Here is a 24,856-nt window from a genome sequence, read left to right as displayed (position 1 = left end):
TATTATTCACACCAGCAAGAATAATTGAATAACACACTACAGTAAAATGATAATCAAGTACTTTAGTATGTTAGTCAACACATTAAAATAAGTGTATTTCTTTAAAGCAGGACAAAAGATTATTAAAACACTTTAAAGTAAACTTTTCAATTTGACATTATTAGAAAGTGCTCTTTTTAAAAATGTACTTAAATTTGTTAAGAAACGTCATGAAAGTGTCTCTCTTTAAGTGCACTTAAGTGTTAATAACCAATACTTACTGATGATTGTGTTGTTGTTTTCCCACTAAAATGATGTCACTTCCTAGAGGATGATATCATTAAGTAACTGCCCTTTCTTACTCAAAGGGATTTTGCAAAAGACTGACAGGATTGAAAGTGGAACTCAAAATTGAAATAATATCAAAACAAAACATGTTTTGTTTGAAACATTAAATTGCCAGTTTTTCATGCGCAGGTTTAATGTTGGCAACATCTGCTTAAACCAAAGGAGTAAAATGATTAAGCCACATCCCCTGTGTCTGCTTAATCATAAAAGAAATCTCATATGACTTCCATATTAAAAAATGATGAATTAAGACACGCATAAAATGTCCTGCATAAGAGGAATGACCCGTATCAGAGCTGATGTCATTCTCAACCTTGGCTGAGATTTCTCATAATGTATAAGTGTCAGTTTGTAACCCTACGCAGAGATTAAACAATAGCAGCTGACTCACTGGCCAGAAGCCCACGCTGCATAATGAATGAGAATCCACCCAACCGTTATCTTCCACAACACTTAAAACTTTTATGACGCTCATGCTTTTTCAGAACTCAGGCGAGCCCGAATTGAATCAGATCTGAATAATAGTACAGACCTGCAGCAGGTAATCCCCTTCATCCGAATCTGTAATTATTGTTTTTCATACTTCATACACCATCTAGCCGAAACAAACACCATGGAGCTATGAACTAGCCGGTAACGCTGTGTTATCACGGAGGATGAGGTGCCCATTAAAGATTCAGAGACCTTTAATAAGTAAGATGACCCTGACACTTCTTCCTTGGTATGAGTTTTTGGTGACAATGAAGCGAGGTGCATCAATTATTGACCGGCAGAAAGACAGCAGGCACAAGACGTTGGAACCAGCCCGTGGATCAACGGCCGTCACCCCACCAGACCAGTTAATTGCCACAGCAGGACAAAAGAAATTTGGCCAGCATTACTTATTTACATCACTCTTTTGCTGCCTTGATTAGACAAGCTCATCAAATCTTGCTGGGAAGTCCTGCTCGAGTTACAGAGCGATAATCCCACCCAGGGTACGCCGACTCAAATCCAGAGGATCCGATCTCACCCCTTTCTTGAGGTTTTCTTCATGGCCCTATGCATGACTGAGATGTCAAGTGCTCGGGCCACATCTATTGATAAAATGTATTTGATACTGTTTACCGTAGCTTAAGTTAATTACATGGGATTATCATTAAATGTGCATTATATCTCACTGGACTGTGGTAACATAGGTGCAGTCATCAATTATTTATTAGATGCGATGGAAGGGAGGTGAAAATCTGCATGACCGTTTAAACATGGATTTGACATGTATTTATTTTTTTACCAGCTTGCTGAAATATAATACCGTAGACCTTAATTAGAGCTGAAAGAAAGGGACACATTTGTATTATGAGAAAGAGTATCAAAAACTGTATATAAGTGTATAAAGTAGATGGTGTTTGAATTAGTGTGTTAGGGGTGCTAAAAGACAATATCTAGTTGAAGTGCCCCTATTATACTATTTTAAAGGTTCCTCATTTTGTTTTGGAGTCTCCTACAATAGGTTTACATGCATCCAAGATTTAAAAAAAAAAAAAAAAACCCACTATAATTTTCTCATAATAACATAACATTGCAGCTTCATAGTGTATGAAACAGTTTTATAAAGGATTCAGTCTCTCTAAACCTCTCCTTTCTGAGAGCCTACTCTGCTCTGATGGGTCAGATGGCCCAGTCTGTTGTGATTGGTCAATTCTGCTTTGATTGGTCAGATGACCAATTCTGTTGTGATCCACTCAGCTCTGATTGGTCAGATGACCAAGTCTGTTTCGATTGGTCTACTATGCTCTGATTGGTCAGATGACTAAGTCTGTTGTGATTGACTGACTATTGTTAAGTTAATGTTGTGTACTTAAAAGCATATATATAATTTTTAGCATGTTCTTAATCTTCTGAAATCGAAAATGACAAATGGCACACACTATGGTCTTGTGGACTTGTGATTTCCGTGCTGATGGCCTGCACCCCAGCAGAATCGGAGCTGATCTTCTGTCGGAGAACATCTCCAAGACGCTTCGCACCGTATGACTAGTAAGTCAAACCTCAAATCAAAGTCTGTGTTCTGCCCACTTAATTGATAGAAATGTGAGTGTAGTACAGTCTATAGAAACTGTGTCTATTCCCCGAATAGTGAGGTTTAACAATAAAAATAAAGGATCTAGAAAAAATCTGATCGTGATCAAACCAGAAATTCGCAAAATCACTAAACAAAAACAATTTCTAAAGCTAGGGCTACTAAACATTAGATCGCTGACACCTAAGGCGGTTATTATAAATGAAATGATCACAGATAATAGTCTTGATGTAATTTGCCTTACTGAAACATGGCTTAAACCAAATGATTATTTCGGTCTTAATGAGTCTTGTCCACCTGGCTACTGTTATAAAAATAAATGCCGTCCGGTTGGTCGTGGCGGTGGTGTTGCAACAATCTATAGAGAGATTCTTAACGTTAACCAGAAAACAAACTACAGGTTTAATTCATTTGAAATTCTCGTGCTAAACGTTACACTCTCAGATATAAGTAAAAAGTTGCTACTATCTCTTGCTTTGGCTACCGTTTATAGACCTCCAGGGCCTTATGTTGATTTTCTAAAAGAGTTTGCAGACTTTCTCTCAGACCTATTGGTCAACGTCGATAAAGCGCTGATTGTTGGAGATTTTAACATTCATGTAGACAATACAAATGATGCATTAGTGGCTGCGTTTACAGATTTACTAAACTCATTTGGGGTCAAACAAAACGTCACTGGACCCACTCACCGTCTTAATCATACACTAGATTTAATTATATCACATGGAATCAATCCTACTGATATAGAAATTCTACCGCAAAGTCAGTATATCACTGATCATTACCTTGTAACATGCGTACTGCATACTGCTGATATTTGTCAAATTGCGCCACGATATCGACTAGGTAGAACAATTCTCCCGACAACTATAGATAAATTCACAAATAAACTGCCTGATCTGTCTCACCTGCTCATTGTACCCAAACACACAAATGATCTTGAGAAAATGACTAGCAGTATGTGCACCACTTTCACTAGTACATTAGATACTGTTGCACCGATGAGATTAAAAAAGGTTAGAGAGAAAAATACTGTACCATGGTAAAACAGTATTACTCACGCTATCAAAAGAGAAACTCGTAATCTAGAACGCAAATGGAGACGAACTCGTTTAGAGGTCTTCAGAATTGCGTGGAAAGACAGCTTGTCCCATTATAGAAAGACTCTAAAAGCAGCCAGGGCCGAGCATCTCCGCAAACTCATAGAAAATAACCATAACAATCCAAGGTTCTTATTTAGTACAGTGGCTAGATTAACAAATAAACAGACATCACCAGAACAAAACATTTCATTACAGTTTAGTAGCGATGACTTTATGAATTTCTTTACTGAAAAAAACAAAAGCATCAGAAATACAGTTGTAAATGTACAACCTTTGTCAGAGTTTTATGATTCAGCCTCAATTATCACCCCTCAAGAACAGTTTCAGTGCTTTACAACTATAGGACAGGAAGAGCTAAATAAACTTATCACGGCGTCTAAACCAACAACATGTTTATTAGATCCAATACCCACTAAACTACTGAAAGAATTGTTACCTGTAGCAGAAGAGCCTCTTCTCAATATTATTAACTCGTCTTTATCTCTAGGTCATGTTCCAAGACCGTTCAAGTTAGCAGTTATTAATCCTCTCATTAAGAAACCACAATTAGATCCAAATGTATTGGCAAATTACAGACCCATTTCAAATCTTCCATTTATATCTAAAATACTAGAAAAAGTGGTGTCGGTCCAATTGTGCTCCTTCTTGCAAAAAAACGCTATCTATGAAAAATTTCAGTCAGGATTCAGGTCTCATCATAGCACAGAAACTGCGCTCGATAAAATTACAAATGACTTACTTCTAGCTTCTGACCAAGGCTGTATCTCAATACTAGTGTTACTTGATCTCAGTGCTGCGTTCGACACTATAGATCATAAAATACTCCTAGATCGACTACAGAAGTACACTGGTATCCAGGGACAGGCATTACAGTGGTTTAAGTCGGATCTATCAGACCGTCACAATTTTGTTTATTTAAACGGGGAAAAATCTAAGATAACGATAGTAAATTATGGAGTGCCACAAGGATCTGTGTTAGGCCCTCTGCTATTTTCAATATACATGCTGCCACTTGGTAATATTATAAGAAGACATGGAATTAATTTCCACTGCTATGCCGATGATACTCAGTTATATATTTCAACACAACCAGATGAAAACTCTAAATTATCCAATCTGACAGAGTGTGTTAAAGAAGTAAAACATTGGATGACTAGAAATTTTCTTCTATTAAATTCAGATAAGACTGAAGTATTACTTATTGGGCCAAAAACCTGTACACAGAATCTCTCAGACTACAATCTGCATTTAGAAGGATGTACTGTTACTCCATCCTCGACAGTTAAAGACCTAGGTGTTATATTAGACAGCAACTTGTCCTTTGAAAATCATATTTCATATGTTACAAAAACAGCCTTCTTCCACCTCAGAAACATTGCTAAGATACAGAATATGTTATCTGTTTCTGATGCAGAAAAGTTAGTTCATGCATTCATGACCTCTAGACTAGATTACTGTAATGCATTACTAGCTGGTTGCCCTGTTTCCTCAATAAACAAGCTACAATTAGTACAAAATGCAGCTGCTAGAGTTCTTACAAGGTCAAGAAAATATGATCATATAACACCAATTTTATCATCTCTTCACTGGTTACCCATTAAGTTCTGTATCAATTATAAAGTACTACTAATGACCTACAAGGCTCTAAATGGTTTAGCTCCTGTGTACTTAACTGATCTTCTATCGCCCTACAATCCTTCACGCTCTTTAAGATCACAAAACTCTGGACTTCTGGTTGTACCTAGGATAGCTAAGTCCTCTAAAGGAGGGAGAACGTTTTCACATTTGGCTCCTAAACTTTGGAATAGCCTTCCTGATAATGTTCGGGACTCAGACTCGCTCACCCAGTTTAAATCTAGATTAAAGACGCATCTCTTTAGCCAAGCATTCACATAATGAATCTCATATCAGATCAATTGCACATGACTATCTTTGCTTAATGTTATGAACAGCAGCTATGCTAATTATTCTCCATTTGCTTTTCTGTTTTACCTCGGGACGCCCAGTACATCAGCTTCAGTTTGGATCCAGCCTCTTAAGAAGACCTCAGATGACCAACACTTTTGAAGAGACGGCGCGAAACTCCTGCGAGGACTTCAGAAGATGCAACATCTGGATCAACACGCACATTCGTAAATTTCTATATATCCTAATTATTGTTAATATGTAATTCATTTTTTCAGGAGCTCTTTGCTTCAATTAAATTTCTAACAGTGATTGTAAATTAATTGCCTAAATTATTACATTATTAGCTAACTGCATTCTCCAAATTGTAATGTTGACATGCATTCTCTGTAAAGCTGCTTTGAAACGATATGTATTGTGAAAAGCGCTATACAAATACATGTGAATTGAATTGAATTGAATTGAACTTGCATGCGGCGGCCATTGTAAGTGTGCCATTTGGGACAGGGCCAATGTCTCAAGCACCACCAGCAGCCCAAAATTCTGATGCAAAATATGCAAAAATATCCAGTCTCTCTAAACCTCTCCCTTCCGAGAGCCTACTCTGCTCTGATTGGTCAGATGGCCCAGTCTGTAAACATGGGAGTCCCACACTGGCCAGGAAACATAGAGGGAGGGATGGGGCAGGTGGGAACAGGACCAGGCAAAATGTTTGGGGCTGACCAGAAAGGTACTGGCTTAGGGGAACCATAACAGCCAGGAAATCCAGAGGGTTAAATGGGGCCTTGATTAGAGGCACTCTCTGGAACTGGCTTGGGGATTTCAGTCTCTGGAACAGACTCTGGTTTCTCACTCTCTCAAACAGACTCAAGGTTCTCACTCTCTGGAACAGACTCGGAGTGGAACAGACACTGGACTGTGCTCAGGGGCTGGAGCCGACACTGGACTGGGCTTAGGAACAGAAACAGCTTCTTCTGAAGGGGACTCTGGAACTGAAACAGCTTCTTCTGAAGCGGGCTCTGGAACTGCTCTCTCTGGAGTGGGCTCAGGAACTTCACTCACAAGCACAGACTGGGAAGTTTAACTTTCAGGAACAGACTGCGCAGCACAGGACTTTCCCTTCTTCCACTTCTGACGGCTTGATAAAGTTTGCTTGACCACTTCAGGGGTACTTGCAGCTAACTCGGCCAACTCAGGCGGAACTGCATTCTTTGCCAACCCAGCAGTGACTAAAACTGACTTGGCAGATTCTGGGATGACAGGAACAGTTTCTGCAGACTCTGAGGTGACTGAAACAGTCTCTGCAGACTCTGGGGTGGCTGGAACAGTCTTAACAGACTCTGAGGTGGATGTAACGGTCTAGACCACCCTCTTCTTCCTTGACTTACATTTCTTGGTTGGAGTCAGAAGAGGATCATAAACTTGACCTGTTGTGGAGGGGAGGACAGGGTGGTCGCTGCAGGAAGATTCTTGTTGACTTGGCTTTCCCAACTGACTGCGATTGCCACAATATCTGAAGTTGTTCCAGAAATCCAGAATCTTGAGAGAATCCATCTCACACTTAGGAAGGGGTTCATCTAAGCAAGAATTAAGTAAGTCTTTGAGCACAAAGTCATTATAATCTAGCCCCATAGCCATTGTCCAAAACATATGGGCAAAAGCACCCACATCTGAGCCCTGCTGGCAAAGGGCAGTCAATCCTTGATGACGGGCCTGTCTCTTCAGAGCATTCACAGGTGGTAAGATTCTAAAGCTCATCTCTGCTGAGTCCTATAATGGCTAGTTTGTTCTGTCACGGAACAGTGAGAGAAGACTCAAGCGCAGAATGAGTTTTAAAAAGTTTATTGAGACACAGCAGGCAGGACAAAAGATGGTGGGAGAGGAGATGAACACAATCCAACAGAAGGCAAGGAACAAAGCACAAAGATTGACTAGACTTTGACTTGACCCACACAACAGGAAATGTAGACAGGAACAACATACAATGAAATCCACAACTGGAAGAATGGGCAAGAAAATAACACAAGTAGCACAACACACTCACTTACAATTAACTGGCAAAACATGAGGGAAAGAGAACACAATGAATAGGGAGCAGAGAACATGAGGAACAGGTGAGCACACTCAGAGCAATGAAGACTTAACGAGGGCTTAAAAACAAAACAAACAAGGAAACACTGAACCAAGACAAGACAGACAGAACAGACAGATGTGAACCCTGACAGATATGAACAGTAACAATGGTGTTGGTTTTACCATATTAGTTCGAGTGTGAGTCCTCACCTTTGGAAGTACATAAAAGTGGATTTGCTTTCACTCAGAAAACAGCATGTTCTTGACATGTCAACAACACAAACCAAACTCTTTCAGTCTTAGTTAAAACTACAGTGTTTGAGGGTCAAAATAGATGTAGTTCACAGGTAGCCAATGAAGACCATAGACTGGCATTATGCAAATTTGTTACAAACCTACATAGGTATGTGCAGGAAATAAGATTGAATTACTGACGACTCATTTCAGGCAGTTCTGTTTTTCGCTGATTTTTTGTTTATTTTTACCCTGTTTTTTTTTTTTTTTTTTTATTTTATTTGTATTTATTTGTTTTTATTTTATTTATTTATTTATTTTGGTGAATTATACTGAATCGAATTTGGGTCAATTGACCTGCAGCACAAAAATCGAACCCAGAATTTAAATGTAATGCAAGGGTTAAAAAGTCTATTTTTGCTTATTTCTGCACTATTAAACAAAATTTTATATGTTGTAAGGTGAGAAAGGTGAGTAAGACAGTGCACTAAGAGTACTAACTAAAAAACAAGCATGGTGGCTAAAATATGCTAAAATTATTAAATCACATGCAGTATTGCGATTCAGTCATTTGTGAAAACCATAAAAATGGTTGATTTGCCTTGACTGTGTTCTTCTTGTTCTCACTCTGCAGCTTGACTGTACAGTAATAATATTGCACTGTCACAGCTGTGCTCACCTGCCCTTGTCACATGATCCCACTCTACTGTCCAGTGAGTCAGCCTGGACCTGGAGTCTCCGATTTCCTTCCTGTTTACTAGTCATGGTTTCTGATCCTTTAGGGGTCATAGATCTATTGTATCTCTGAATAGTGGTATCTATGACTGTCCCAGCCCTGTATATCCCAGCAGCACTGCATGCACCTCATTTACAGCTTTAAAGTCACTGTAGGTCAGTTTAGGGTTTAGGGTTTTTTTGTTTGTTTGTTTGTTTGTTTGTTTGTTTGCTTGTTTGAGAAAATTTTCTCATTAATATGCACTTGATATTGTTTATTTAGTTAGTTAGTTATTTAAACTTTAAACTGTTCATTGACAACAGATTATGAAAAATTTTAAACTATTTTGATAAAGATTGCATTTAGCCAACACCAATCATTTTCGGCTCAGGATTTAAGCAGGGATTTTTAGGAGCAAATAGTAAAATGTCAAAACAGCAGCATTAAATATTCAGGCAATATAATTTGAAACAGTGGAAATTACTTGGAAAAATATATGATTTGCAAAAATACAATGAAGGCTTTAAGACCAAGCAAAAGCCTCAATCAGATGCTTCAGCAGTGGGTGGGACAAAAACACAAACGGTAATCCCATTGGCTGAATGCACACATTGTGATTAATATTCATGGGCCTGCTACAATGAGCTGCTGCTGACAATATGCAATCTACCTGAGGGCAAATGTGAACAAAAAGAGAAGTCATCTCTGACTATTGTAAGTTAATGTTGTTTACTTATACAAAAGCATATATGTAATTTTTAGCATGTTCTTAATCTTCTGAAACCTAAAATGACAAATGGGACACATTTGTCTTGTGGACTTAACAGACACGCGCACATGCATGCGGCAGCCATTGTAAGTGTGCCATTTGGGACAGGGCCAATGTCTCAAGCACCACCAGCAGCCCAAAATTCTGATGCAAAATATGCAAAAATATCCAGTCTCTCTAAACCTCTCCCTTCCAAGAGCCTACTCTGCTCTGATTGGTCAGATGGCCCAGTCTGTAAACATTGGAGTCCCACACTGGCCAGGAAACATAGAGGGAGGGATGGGGCAGGTGGGAACAGGACCAGGCAAATATGCATTATGCTTACATAGTCCTAACCCTATTCTTACCCCTAAAACTATAACTTATCCCTAAAATCAGAGGGAAATGATAGGTGAATAACACTGATGTACAAGCACCTAACCCTGGTTGTAAGCCTAAACTTGACATTAACTGTAAACCTATCCCTCAAATCTGATTGGTTGATTGCAATGTTGTTCCAGCATCAGCAAGGATGTTGATTCAGGATCATGTTCTACTTGGTGAAATCACATTCACGATAGTACACCACAGCATTACGCAATGGCTTTTTGGTATTTTATAGTTCCTAATACACATAGTTAACTGATATAATATTAGAATGTCAACGTATTTCAACTACTAAAACTACTTTAAAACATAATGTTCTCATTCTGTCAGTCACATTTAATGTTATGTTGGACTGATGTCATGGGGTCTCGCCTGGGAGTCTAATCACCTCCAAGTGTTAACTAAACGAGCCAGTGTTGGCCAGTGAGATTTTCATCCCGAGTCACACCTACCTGGACATACGGGTATAAATATGACTGGCATTACTCACTTCGTTCATGTTTTTGCTTCGGAGGCGACTGGTTGTACAGTGATCGCCCATTCCAATCTACCTGCAAGAAAGTACATTTCTGACAGCAGAAAAGAGCAAACCGCAATTTTAATTGCTATTAGGAGATTTTCTCCAAAAAACAGCTATTTTAATTGCTTCTGCAGCTCATCGTAGGATCTCTCTGATGGCACATCTAGCAGTATTGCACAATCCAGCTTGCTCTGCACGGAGAGTGCAGCGATTCACCCCTCGGCTTCAGCGTTCAGAGCAGTTTCCCAAAGAGAACAAGAAAGGCCTGTCAGTGTCTTTTTAAAGATGTCTTTCCGTCTGTGTGTTTCTGGAGGTGGTCGTTTCCTTACTTCATCTGACGGCCATGATCGTTGTCTCTCATGCCTGGGCAAACAGCATGCTGAGAGAGTGTTCGTGGATGGTGCATGCTCTCACTTCGAGAGCATGTCCATGTTGGTATTGCGGTCACAACTCTCCTTCTTTAACACGGAGGCACGAGTCCCCTCTGAGCCATGGGTCTGGTTCACACTTTGGGAGACCTGAGGGTTACAGTAGAAACTTCTTTGCCGAGCCAGCCCCCACAGACCTACCCTCCCTGAGGGTAGTTCTGAGCCGGGGTTGTTGCAAGAGCTGTGCACAGTGAATGACCTTGCCCTCCGGGCGAAGAATGTCACAGCGCGGGCCCTAGGCCAGACAATGTCCACTCTGATGGTCCAGGAACGCCATCTCTGGCTGGACCTAGCTGAGATGAAGGATGCAAACAAAGTTCACAAAATGGAGTGACACTGCCACCAAGCCACCATGGGCTGCCCCTCAGCCTGCTCATCACCGAGGGTGTCCCCATACGGCTGCACTAGCTCCGGGCAACTGGAGTCATTCTGTCCACCCCGTCGAGCCTCCCGCAGGAAGGCAGCGCAGCCCATCTGGACCAGCTAAACAGCTAAACCCTCGAAACACACATCGAAGCAGCCCTGAGATGGGTGGCCCAGAGATGTAGGGAGCTGCTCTGAACCAGGAGACGGTGAACGCCCCACTCCTTCCCCCAGAGGAGGGCCGGGTGGAGAATCTTCAGTTTCATTTTATTTCTGTTCTGCCCACTTTATCAATAAAAGAGCAGTTGCCTCAACCTCTGGGCCATACTGGGTCTATGCTGACAGTGAGTGACGCTCCGCTTCCTCACTCTCAGCTGCTCCTTCATTAGCCACGGGCAGGGAGTTTGCTTTTCGAGGATGCACCACCTCCTCACACCTACCTACCCAGTTCCTCAGGGGACCCACGGAGCCAGGTAAGTGTACCATACTCACCGCCTCTACTCCGGTACGCTGTGCTTCCTGGGATGGGTCCCAACACTCTTCTCTGCCCCTCCACAGGTAGCGTCTGTTGTCACTTTGGTGCCACTTGTACGGAGTTTGGTAGTTTGGCTAGTGCTTCCCAGTCTGTCCCGTTGACTCATTCAGACAGTCAGACTTGGTTATGCGAATCAGTTTGGCAAGTATCCTACCAGGTTCAGAGGCGTCCTTTTTACCTTGGTGTAAGGTCACTTAAGAGGTCCGGATGCCGAGTCCCGAGATGGGCATGGTGCCACGGCACGCTCAGTGTGGACATCACATTGAGCTTTCACCAAACATTCAGCCCTTGGTCAGACCTTGCCTTTCTACAGGCCAGAGTGCCCCTAGAACAAGTGTTTAGGCATGCGAGCTCAATCGTGCTGCCGATGCTCTCTCGCATTCCTGGGAAAATGGAGACTTCACCCCCAGGTGGTCAATTCGTCAATTCGGAGATGCACAGGTAGACCTGTTTGCCTTACAGGAGTCCTTCCACTGCCAGTTGTTCTGACCTGCTTTCTCAGGGACGGGGCACCATATGGCACCGGCATCCGGACCTCTAGAACCTCCATGTGTGGTCTCTGGACGGGATGTAGAGGACTTAAGTGACCTACCACCGGTGGTGGTAGACATTATCACTCAAGCTAGAGCCCCCTCTACCAGACATGCTTATGCTTTAAAGTGGAGTCTGATCGCTAATTGGCGTTCTTCCACCGGGAAGACCCTGTCCCTTCCATCCCATTGGTATGGAGGACTACCCCTCAGGCTTACTTGGTGCGCTGGGTAGGTTATGACATTGTGAGAGCAGTTGCTAAGAGGGAATGCAGCAGCTTGCCAGTATCTGCGTCTCCAACACTCGTAACACAGTTCAGTGGCAGTTGCGCTTTCCATAGGGACCCCATGACGTCAGTCCGACGTAACATTGAACGTGACTGGCTGAATGGGATTGGAATTGTCTAGGTTACTAATGTAACCCCGTTCCCTGAAAGAGGGAACAGAGACGTTACGTCCCCCCCGCCACAGCCCTGAACCACCCCTGAATGGCCGGGATCTTGTCTCGGCTCCTCAGCAAAACATGAACGAAGTGAGTAATGCCGGTCATATTTATACCCGTATGTCCGGGTAGGTGTGGCTCAGCATGTCTTTTGGCTCATTTATTTACCACTTGGAGGTGATTGGGCTCCCATGCAAGACCCCATGACGTCAGCCCGACGTAACGTCTCCATTCCCTCCTTCAGGGAACGAGGGTTACATTAGTAACCTAAATGATAATCATCATAATAATACAGGGTTGTAAAATAAAAGTCCTTGATTATTTAAATGCATCAAAACTGCCCCTTTAAACTAGTGGAACAGCTGAGAAACTGATGTAAATTTTGAAGAAATCCCTTACAATCCCAAATTTCGGTGGTATGAGGTGCATGATATTGAGAATCATAATGCACATCATGTTATTAATGTCTTTCAGCACAATGCTTAATAGTTTAGACAACTTATGGTCATTAATCAGAGTGCTTACTCAAACCCTATACGGCCATAATTTATAACAATCATTTCTTACAGCAAAATGCTATCATTGGAATTTTACTGTGAAATCAATGGAGACCATGTCATTTTCTGTCCTAACATACACAATTACAGAGAAAACACAACCATGAAGTGTTAGAACAGAAAATGGCATAACCTACAGCAAAACGTAGTACAGTATTAACATTGTGCAATTACCTGTCAACTTTTTGGTGAAATCCTGTGAAGCAGCAGAGCGCTCATACACAGGCTGCTAGTGCTAATGTCAGGGTGTGGTGTCTAGTGGTCAACATGCTCTGTCTAATTCTAGGTCCTGTTGTGTAATTCTCAGCTATTAAAAGTCTACAGTGAGCTGACTGTTTGGAAAACATGCATTTGTGTAGAAAATGCATTGATACACATTACAGTATATGTGGTGCCAGAATTCTCCACCAACGTCATGACTGATAGCAACAGGAAGGATGACCATAACAACATCTCTCTCTCTCTCTCTGTCTGTCATTAGATTTATGCCAATGGCAAAACTGTGCACGCTAACTCTAAGATGACTGAGAGCAGCCATATTTCTCCTAATAATATTTGCTCACACATTGTCTTTGTGCATTGTGTGCTCATATTGAATGACTCACTTTATATGCTCTAGCTAAGGTAAACCCCAAAATTATCAAGCTTTTGTTCAAGCTCCAAGCTTTTATAATGGAATTCATTTTGTGGTCATATCATTTTACAACAAATTATATTTCAGCAGTAATTAATTAATTGTTTTAGTTAATTTATTATTAATATAAAATATTATTTGATTATTATTTATTCATTTCATTACATTTTATTTATTCATTCATTCACTCATTCATTTATTAAATTTAAGACTTATATTTCTTGATTAATAATTTTATTAATATATAATTGTATTAATACACTGCAATCCTACATCATCTATACATATTTGTATCTTGCCATCAGAAACATTTACCATAAGTCATTTAACTGACACCTTTGTCCAAAGTGACTTCCAGTAGCTACATTTTATCAGGTGTATCTAGACAAAGTCATCTTAATTGTAAGGTTTATTTTCTAAAGACATTTATCAAACCGTATTGTCTCATTCGGATAGGTGTTATTTCAGGTCCAATATTTAATAACAGTAAAGAAAATAACACAGACAACATTTGAAATATTTTGATCCATTTATTTATTCACTTAAATAGTTTTCAGGTAGTTTTACATTTGGTCAATGCCCATGTGCGCCCCTCTACATATTCAAAAATCAAATAAAACCTCTGGAGTGTGTACAGTATGCGTCTGCGTGTGTGGACTCTATTGACCAGGGGGACCCCGGGAGGAAAGAGTCCTGTGTATGGAGTGGCGAGACTGCTGAACTGAAATGAAATCTGAGTACAAGAGAGGGGTGAGATGTGTACTGATCATTCAGGACAGAACCATCGCCTGGAATTCTGCAAGAGATCAGAGACAGAGTTCATTCATATGGGCTGTAAACCTGCAGATGCTCAAAGAAACAATTAACAGCAGTTCCCTTATAAATATGATGGTGATAAAGCCAGGAGTATATATTTATATATTTTATATTTTAATCATGACAACTCTCTGAATGGTTTTTGCATTTTATTGAATATGGCAGTGTTAATGTATTTGGTCTTGGTGGACTAGTTCTGCTGCTGCTGCTGTTGATTATTGCTTCTGCAGAGCATGTATGGACTTGCTACTGCTAATAGATACACAGACATGCTGCTATGAGCATGTAAGATATGCTGCTGCTGCTGCTGCTGCATAAATAGACATACATAAATTCTGTAGCAGATCTAGGCAGGTGGAGCTGGGGAGGTGGAGGGTTTCAGACAAACTCTGTTAGAGCGCTGCCTGCAGGACTAGCTTACAAGAAACATTGAACCAGACTATTTAAATGTTGAGCGAGAAATCTCATTGGCTTGCAGGATCAGCACAGGCCAATCAGCTTGTTCAATTGGTAATGATGTAATTCCTTGCAGATTGCATGTAAAGGGCCGATCAGCCTGCGCCATCTAGAGTTTCATGACTGAACTAGATATATATCCCACTAAGCATGATTTGGATATTAAAATTGCTACTAGCTTTACATAGATGGTAGGTGGCAGCTATTTAAATCATGCCAGATGAATAGAAATCAAATGGAAACAAAAACAAACCTGTTGGATCAACTGTGCTATTATTCTGTTAATTATAAATTATGAAAATATAATATAAAAACCATAATTACCATCTGCTCCAATCTTGCCATCGCTGTCATCATCAGCTGCTGATAGGAAAGCCTTTGTCTCTTTATCGGTCAGTACACGAGCACCAGCTGAGAACCGCTGCAAGAAAAACCTGGACAAACCACATCAGAAAGATAGTCAAGTCATGTCCCACATCAGAAAATCCTCCTGTCTGGAAAGGAAATACTCAAAATATTGGTAGCCAGAGACAGGATGCAAAAAAGCAGGAGGATAAAGTGTCTTGCTTAATTAAAAGGCTGCAGCTGAGCGCATAGAAACAGACAGTTGTCAGGCTAGGTAATCCCTGTCTGTTTATGAATACTTAATAATTCATGTTATTGGAAAGCCCATCAAAGGCTAAAATCTGTTGATTCTGCACATGCAGTTATTAAGTTAAAGATCCAGAAAGTTTATGTTGTCTATTTTGAAAGAATCTACTTTTCCATGTGACTTTAAATGCATGAAAAACTTGTGTACTTGAGTTCATCCTCCTCGATGAATCCACTGGCATCATTGTCCAAGATGTTAAAGACATTCTTCACTTCCTGAGGGCTTTTCTTTGTCAGACCACACAGCTGGAAGAACTTTTTGGGGTTGAATGAGTCAGGAGCTGGAAAAGGACAATGGAATACCGAATTAAAACATATGAAATCTGACACTGTCATTTAAGGAGCAGCTGAATTAGACTGAATTACAGCAGAAAAAATGATTCAAAAATATTACTATGGCCAATTCCTAATGTGCTGATGAGGCGCAAACATGCTGATACAGGAGAGACGGTGTATCCTACCTTGACAGTCCTTGAGCGCACTGTCGATGGCATCAGCGGAAAGAATAGATGACAGTGACATGGTCCTGAAGAAGAAGAACAGTTTTAAATAATTAACTCATTTTCACAAGCAGCTGTAATATCTCTCTATAGCAACCTGCCAATATACAATACATTTGAGTATACAAATCAGCCTAGACTAGATTATCTGCCAGAAATGTTGTTGAGCTATGCTTTCCAACAAAATAAATAAATAAAAAAATCGACTAAAGATACAGGATGACACAAGTTTGACATTTTACATATTCTTTTGTCCTTTCAAATATATTCTAATGCAATTTTTATCAAATAAAACTTCCATATGCATGCATTTTCAATGTAGTTTTCATAAAAAAAAGTATGCGCATGCGTTTTAATGAACAGTTTTAATGTGATTTTCATAACAAAATGTACATGCATGCATTTAATGCCCTTCATAAAGACCTCAAAACACATAAATTTGCATTAAAAACTGCATGATATGCATGCCATTTTAATGTAACGGTCATGAAATAAACCTTGCACATGCATGCAGGTTGAATATAATCTTCAGCTAAAGCAAAGCACATTATGCTGCTAAACACAAAAAAAGATTCGGTTGGGAAGTTTAGACTCTTACCTCGGTGAAGTTCTCCTGGCAGGTGAGTCAACAGAAGTAAGGCTGAGTGGTGACTGTGAGTCCGTCCAGGTGCGATTTATATAGGTCTGAATGCAGTGACAATGGCTAATTCTTGAGTTACCAGTCAGTGGATCAAATTCTAACTGCCAGGCCCCGGCTCAAATTACTTACCTAACTAATTAACCTGTACTATTTATATCTGTTTGACTTGTGTGTGTGTGTGTGTGTGTGTGTGTGTATGGGCCAACCCTCAGACATCTGTGACGCCCTTGTAAAAGGCAAATTAAGTAATAAATGCTTTGCTGTCTACCTGCTCATCACGTCCCTCCCATCATAATACACGCATCACAAAAGCCCTCACACTCGTTCACCCCTCTCATGCACATCCGATCCTCCTCTCAGGTTGGTCAGTCTGTCCCTCCCTCTTTTCCCACTGCTTTACATGAGGTCATTCTAAATTCCTCATTATAATATTATATAAGTACTTTTATATCGCATTGCTGTTGGGAGGTGGACAAATTAAGGGGATGCTTGAAAACCTCCTTTTTTATCGCTTCCGGATATCTGTTACTTTATAAATCCCATAATCTGAACTGGATTTTTTATTTTTGACTTGGCTTCAATGCCGTAATCTGCTCCATATTGTCTCTCTTTGCTTTATGAACAGATGGGAGCACATAATCCACTGCTCACCAGATGCAAAACTAATTCATAGGTATAGCTGTGGACACACACACACACACATTTTTTACTCTGTTGTTATAGAGAGTGTCATGAGAGTTTATCCTTCTCACTTCACCCTCTATAGGCAGGCAAACAGCGAGCTGTCATTTTTCCTCTGCTGATTCAGGGATACAAGGTCACCTTTTGACTAGTGCCCAGCAGAACGCTGTAATCAATGTTTAAAATGCACCTGCTAGACGCATATATTATGTAAGAGGGTGCAATATGTCAGGACTTTATGGTTTCAAGTGCAGGAAAAGAAAAGAAAAAAACAGACACTGCTTAACTTTTTGTTACCAAACCCCATGTTACAATTAAATTGAGGTATTGTTTCCATCGGAGCGATGGAGTTACAGACAGCGCATCCTTCATACGTGTGTAACAGATATAGTGGCCATTTTTGTTCTTGACTTTTCTAGTTATCTCATGCTTTAATACTCATAAACAAAAAAATGTGAATAAAATGGAATTGGTTTACGTGTCACTGCATGAATGTTTCAATGACAACTTGTGCATTTAAATCATGAGCATTAACTTTTTTAATCAAGGTTTTTTAAGTCTCATCCATAATACTGTAATTAGCAAACAATTAGCAAAATTAGCAAAAACTGTTTGAAAGCACGTCACATCGTAGGACATATCAGCTTCCCAGAAGTACACTTTCATTCAAAAGTTTGGGGTCAATAAGATATTTTATTTATTTTTATTTATTTTTTTTTTTTGAAAGATATTAATACTTTTATTCAGTAAGGAAGCATTAAATTGATCAAAAATGACAGTTACAAAAGATTTCTATTTATAAACTTTCTATTCTTAAAAGAATCCTGAAAAAATGTATCTTGACATTCAATATTGATAATAATAATAATAAATGTTTCTTGGGAATCAAATCATCATGATTTCTAGAGGATCATGTGACACTGGAGACTGGAGTAATGATGCTGAAAATTCAGCTTTGATCACAGAAATAAATTAAATTCTAAATTATACTAAAATAGAAAACAGTTCTCTTAAATTGTAATAATATTACACTATATAATATTATTTTACTGTATTTGTGATCAAATAAATGCAGCTTTGGTGAGCACTTTTGTCAAAAACATAAAAAAAAAAATCTTACCAACCCCAAAGATTTTAGCTGTATTTATTTATTTGAACAGGTAAACATTTGTTTGTTATTAAATATAACCTTTGGAATGATTTCTTAATAGTTTTATTATGTCTTTACTGTCATTTTTGACCAATTTAATGCAAGCTGTTGCCATCTGTCATTAGTTTTAACTTGTTTTTATAGAACAATTTTAATAACTTCTATCATTAGTATAGCAAATAAGTGCATTTGCACTCAGCACATCTGCTAGCATTTACATTAACCGTCATGTTTGAGTGCATCACAGACTGTGTTAGTCCATGCTATTGAGTTGCAGGGTGCACATGGCCCATTTACATGCATTAGGACGAGGTGTTTGCTGTGAAATGCTTTGGGACAGTCCATGCGTGGGATAACCCAGCGTGATGGTGCACGGAGAAACCCAAGAGCCTCGAGCTGACAAGGACACCGGATACAGAGGTGCTACTTACCCAGAAACACTGATGTCATGGGCCATGATGATACCTCATATCCTATACGGTTACTGGGCAATCATTTATTCATTTACGTTTGCTTATATTCTCTGCAGGCACTAAGCTACACTACATGACCTCTACTAAGGTGTCTGTTTTGGCAGCACTCAGCTACATTTTATTGTATGTCAGAGGCTAACTAGCATATTATGCCACTTTTTAGCATCTACACTCTCAAAAAAAAAAAGAAAGTTACGAAAAAAAATTACGAAAAATATTACCTTTAGAGGTACAACAACAGCACTTTCAGGGACATATTTGTGCCTTATCTACCTCTAAAAGGTGCATATTAGTAACTTAGAGTAGTAATATATACAGTTACTTTCTATGTAGGCGTACTACTAGGTTGGGTTGCCAGGTCTGCATAACAAAACTAGCCCAACGGCCAATCAAAAATAGTTCAAAAGTATCCCATATCCCAAATATCAAAACTCAAAATAAGCAATTCCCATACCAAACACGTATTTTAAAATCACTGTTGTGCAAACAATCCACTAGGCCTATATCGTAGCGATCACAAACACACCTCAGTGGCCCTCCTTCGTAAAACTTAACATCTACAACAGTTTTATCATTGGTAGAATATAAAATATTTCAATACAAGAATTTAAGTAAAATAAAATGTATGCAATATGTCAAACCTTTAACCCGCGGCAACAGCATGAAAGTAGTCCAATTCCGCGGGAATCTACCGAGGACTTGGCAAGGCGCGATTTTTGCACATTTGTTTTGTTACAGTCCAGTGTAGCTATATACAAATGTACAGGTGCTGGTCATATAATTAGAATATCATCAAAAAGTTGATTTATTTCACTAATTCCATTCAAAAAGTGAAACTTGTATATTATATTCATTCATTACACACAGACTGATATATTTCAACTGTTTATTTCTTTTAATTTTGATGATTATAACTGACAACTAAGGAAAATCCCAAATTCAGTATCTCAGAAAATTAGAATATTGTGAAAAGGTTCAATATTGAAGACTCCTGGTGCCACACTCTAATCAGCTAATTAACTCAAAACACCTGCAAAGGCCTTTAAATGGTCTCTCAGTCTAGTTCTGTAGGCTACACAATCATGGGGAAGACTGCTGCCTTGACAGTTGTCCAAAAGACGACCATTGACACTTTGCACAAGGAGGGCAAGACACAAAAGGTCATTGCAAAAGAGGCTGGCTGTTCACAGAGCTCTGTGTCCAAGCACATTAATAGAGAGGCGAAGGGAAGGAAAAGATGTGGTAGAAAAAAGTGTACAAGCAATAGGGATAACCGCACCCTGGAGAGGATTGTGAAACAAAACCCATTCAAAAATGTGGGGGAGATTCACAAAGAGTGGACTGCAGCTCGAGTCAGTGCTTCAAGAACCACTACACAAAGACGTATGCAAGACATGGGTTTCAGCTGTCGCATTCCTTGTGTCAAGCCACTCTTGAACAACAGACAGCGTCAGAAGCATCTCGCCTGGGCTAAAGACAAAAAGGACTGGACTGCTGCTGAGTGGTCCAAAGTTATGTTCTCTGATGAAAGTAAATTTTGCATTTCCTTCAGGGTCCCAGAGTCTGGAGGAAGAGAGGAGAGGCACACAATCCACGTTGCTTGAGGTCCGGTGTAAAGTTTCCACAGTCAGTGATGGTTTGGGGTGCCATGTCATCGGTTGGTGTTGGTCCACTGTGTTTTATGAGGTCCAAGGTCAACGCAGCCATATACCAGGAAGTTTTAGAGCACCTCATGCTTCCTGCTGCTGACCAACTTTATGGAGATGCAGATTTCATTTTCCAACAGGACTTGGCACCTGCACACAGTGCCAAAGCTACCAGTACCTGGTTTAAGGACCATGGTATCCCTGTTCTTAATTGGCCAGCAAACTCACCTGACCTTAACCCCAAAGAAAATCTATGGGGTATTGTGAAGAGGAAGATGCGATATGCCAGACCCAACAATGCAGAAGAGCTGAAGGCCACTATCAGAGCAACCTGGGCTCTTATAACACCTGAGCAGTGCCACAGACTGATCGACTCCATGCTACGCCGCATTGCTGCAGTAATTCAGGCAAAAGGAGCCCCAACTAAGTATTGAGTGCTGTACATGCTCATACTTTCCATGTTCATACTTTTCAGTTGGCCAAGATTTCTAAAAATCCTTTCTTTGTAGTGGTCTTAAGTAATATTCTAATTTTCTGAGATACTGAATTTGGGATTTTTCTTAGTTGTCAGTTATAATCATCAAAATTAAAAGAAATAAACATTTGAAATATATCAGTCTGTGTGTAATGAATGAATATAATATACAAGTTTCACTTTTTGAATGGAATTAGTGAAATAAATCAACTTTTTGATGATATTCTAATTATATGACCAGCACCTGTATATGTACTAGCCACTTTTACATTTTTAAAAAGTAAGTAAAAAATGTGTGCAATATAATGTTTAAACAATAAGCAATTCACTGTATGTGGTGTGTGCGCTTATTTCAAAGCTTTCAAAGGAGTTTGTGTAACGATTTAGATGCTTTTCCTACCCATTCACTCATTGTAAAGTAACGCCATCTAGTGGACGATTTAACCAAAACACCCTCGTGGTAGAAATTTACTTATTTATTTGAACAGGTAAACTTTGGCCCGTTAGTGAGTAATTATAACCTTTGTAATAGTTTATTAATAAGTGTAATTCTGCAATAAAACTGAATAAATGCGTGTGATCCACCAAAACAAACAGTAAATATAATCACCAAGCCACTGACAATAATAATAATTAAAAAAAAGTCATAGTGTTTATGGCAGCGATCTTATAAATAAGCCTACCAAATATATGTATTTTCATTTTATTTTATTTCATGGAAATGTGATTATTATAAACTTTCTCCATACAGCTAGAGTGAAAAGTAGATTTGCTTTCAAAAAATGAAAAGAAGTCTAGGCTATAATGAAAAAGAATATTTATTCTTTTCTTATCGTCCGTTCCCGTAAAAGTGCATCAGATTTTACAGTAAGCAAAGTTCATATTTAAGACAGGAGACACAACCGCTACATTCACAGTCATCCTTTTGACAGTGTGCTGCATGGGAGGAAACTTCTCATAAGCATCATGAGTATAAAAATTATTTATAGTAGGATGAAAATGGGAGGTCTTGGGCAAAGTTGTTCCTTCAGAGCAAGAGGTGTTGTTGGTCAGAAGCAATTTATGCCTTAACCAAGGCAGCGAACTCTGTCAGAAAGAAAGAAACAACATTCAATCATGGTTTTCAATCAAATCTGTTTGTTTTAACCTTCAATAATATGCATTTTTATATTCTTAGAGGACTTTAAAGCACATTGAGGAGCATTGGGAATGTACTCAAGACCATGTGGAAAGTTTGAAGCAAGTTTAATCTTGAAGATGACTGACCATCAACTCCGATCTTGCCGTCACCGTCAGAATCTCCAGCCTTAAGGAAAATCTTGGTCTCGGCGTCAGTCAGTGCCCTGGCGTCAGCCTTGAAGTTCTGCAGGAACAGTCTGCCAGCACACAATTTCAGTTTATGAGTACATTTATGATGCAGGTAGCTCTATCAGTCCATAAGCAAGCTCAAAGTTGCTCTTACTTGAGTTCATCCTCCTCAATGAAGCCACTCTTGTCCTGATCGATGATTGCGAAAGCCTTCTTGACATCATCGCCGGACTTGGCACTCAGACCGACCTTGGCGAAGAAAGCCTTGTGGTTGAAGGAGTCAGCAGCTGTGTGGGAAATATGGGAAAGAGATGAATACATGCTTTAATGGAAGATGGTGTGTTAAAGATCTGGCTGCTTACGCCGTCTCACCCTTGCATGCCTCCAGGGCTGCAGCGATGTCAGCGTCGTTCAGGACTCCGGCGAATGCCATCTTTAGCTGAATGATATGTGAAACAGAAAATTAAAACAAGAAATGTTTGTCGTCACGCAGCTCAGGTGTATTTAGTCCAGTTTTCCTCCTGAATATAGGCATTTAACAGTTTACTTAATAGCTCAGCATATAATATTTAATCTTATAACACTTCATGCCATCATTTCAACCCATGCAAATCCCATAAAACCACCGAAAAGGGAAACGTTTCACATGTGGATTTGAGTTACGAGGACGTTAAATCCCAAAGGGTCCATGAGGTCCTCTTAAAATAAGCCAGCGGGCAAAAAAAATCCACAGCCGATTGAGATGATGAGAAAATTTAGGATGCAAACTTTAATTTCAGGATCCGTTTCTGCTCCGAAACAAATCTGGAAGTACCAGTCCCGTTTTTTTTTTTTTTGTTTTGTTTTTTCTCCATAGATAGAGTGGGTCGCCTGTGCAAACTCACCTCTTTTGTCTTTTGGTGCTGAAGGTAGTTTCAGAAGACTCGAGCTGTGAACTGCAGTGATCTCCGGGCCCCTGATCTCCCCCTTATATACCTTCAGCCACTCCAAATATGAATCATAATGTAATAGACACCCGCTGGAGGCTTGACATGCGCCCAGCAGACACGCTGTACTATATTTATCCTCAAAAATGAAGATGCTTAAAAGGTGCGTTTGAAAAAAAGTCCATCATATACTTGCATGCTAATAATACACGCTGCTGATAGTGCATGGATATATTCCTATGGACACTCGCTCATGGGGTTTGGAAAGACTATATGAAGGGAAGCTTGCGGGACGCTTGTCAGAGGGACATTTCTGTGTGTGGTCAGGGTATGGACTCTCCGGTTGATTTTGCTTGTAGCACTGGTTATTAGTTTCATGTAAAATGCTTCATTTGTTCAGTTAGTTATAATGGAGATAGATCATTTTGCACAAGATTTTGCTGTTATTTTTGTTTGCATATGCTGTGTTGGTTGGATTTTGCCACATTAAACATGTTGTCTGAATTTGTCCTGGTTTTCTTCTGTATGGAAATAGATAAAAAATTAAATGTAACATTTTAGTGTTAGTTAACGCTAGGATTTTACTAGTCCATTATGTTTCATTGATTTAATTTTTCTCCATTTGATATATGGTAATCTTAAATTTACTATAGCTAATATATAGTTGCTACACCGAAAAACAAATTTTGTGTATAATTTTCACTCAGAAATTGCTTGTAGGCCTAAATTTCACAATTACTTACAAAGAAATGGCAAGTAACACAAAAACTGAAATAGTATTTTCTTTTCTAAAAGGAAAAAAAAAAACATACTCCAATAATCTTTGATTTATTTATGGCTACATCTTTTCCTCCATTAAACTAATTAAAAAGGAACATATTTGCCTGTTCTTTTTAGTGTACGTACACGGTATAGTATAAAATGTGTTACTGTTCATTTGCACCTGACATTTGCATAGCCTACAGCGTTCAAACAGCAGAGAGCAGCAGAGCTCGTTCTGTCTGATGGCTTTCACAGGTCAGAAACTGCTCTGCTTGTACTACAACACCGTCGAAAGCTGAGCTGTTTTACAAGTAGGTACTTTAATTAATTTTGTTTTACACTAGAAATGAAGGATAACGCCGAGTTTACACCGTTCTATTTCTGACGAAGGCCCATTTCAAGCGTTCGCGCCTACTTCTAACAGGAAGAACAAATGGATTTGCAACGGTCGATTTGTGATTGGGCGCGACAAATGCGACCGTTGCAGATGCATTTGTTCTTCCTGTCAGAAGTAGCGCGAGTCTATTACGTCAGAAATAGAACGGAATCAGTTTACTCTCAGGAATTTGGCGTGATTCGTCGCGCTGAATTCAGTCTAGACAGCATCAATGATTATAATGAGTTCTATTTGCGTTTGTCGGGTCGCGTAGTGTCCGATGTAGACATGGTGTAATGTTCTAAATTATATAAAGGTCTAATTAGGAATGTCAACGATTTTATCACCATTGTGGTTAATAGATTATTATTACACGAGCGTTGCCAGTTGCTCTGATGAAATCGTGCCCATTGCAGAGCGTTTAATGGGTTTT

At 39.5% G+C, this 24,856-nt stretch overlaps 2 protein-coding genes across 2 annotated transcripts; both read right to left on the bottom strand.

Moving 5' to 3' along the window:
* Window positions 1-14,097: 14,097 nt before the first annotated feature.
* pvalb8 (parvalbumin 8) lies at window positions 14,098-16,964 on the bottom strand. The gene is made up of 5 exons (XM_051887619.1): window positions 16,585-16,964; window positions 15,948-16,012; window positions 15,635-15,767; window positions 15,160-15,269; window positions 14,098-14,359 (listed from the first exon to the last, which is right to left on the bottom strand). The coding sequence occupies exons 2-5, from the start codon at window positions 16,006-16,008 to the stop codon at window positions 14,334-14,336; spliced, it is 330 nt and encodes a 109-aa protein (XP_051743579.1). The 5' UTR covers window positions 16,009-16,012; window positions 16,585-16,964; the 3' UTR covers window positions 14,098-14,333.
* A 4,887-nt stretch (window positions 16,965-21,851) lies between these two features.
* On the bottom strand, window positions 21,852-23,343 carry pvalb4 (parvalbumin 4). The gene is made up of 5 exons (XM_051888833.1): window positions 23,244-23,343; window positions 22,732-22,798; window positions 22,514-22,646; window positions 22,318-22,427; window positions 21,852-22,137 (listed from the first exon to the last, which is right to left on the bottom strand). Exons 2-5 carry the CDS (start codon window positions 22,790-22,792, stop codon window positions 22,112-22,114), a joined length of 330 nt encoding a protein of 109 aa, XP_051744793.1. The 5' UTR covers window positions 22,793-22,798; window positions 23,244-23,343; the 3' UTR covers window positions 21,852-22,111.
* Window positions 23,344-24,856: the final 1,513 nt, after the last annotated feature.

The sequence above is a fragment of the Ctenopharyngodon idella genome, chromosome 3 (genome assembly GCF_019924925.1).
Source record: "Ctenopharyngodon idella isolate HZGC_01 chromosome 3, HZGC01, whole genome shotgun sequence".
Taxonomy (NCBI): Eukaryota; Metazoa; Chordata; class Actinopteri; order Cypriniformes; family Xenocyprididae; genus Ctenopharyngodon; species Ctenopharyngodon idella.
Note: the sequence above shows the minus strand (reverse complement) of the source record. Positions and strands in the feature narration are given on the sequence as shown.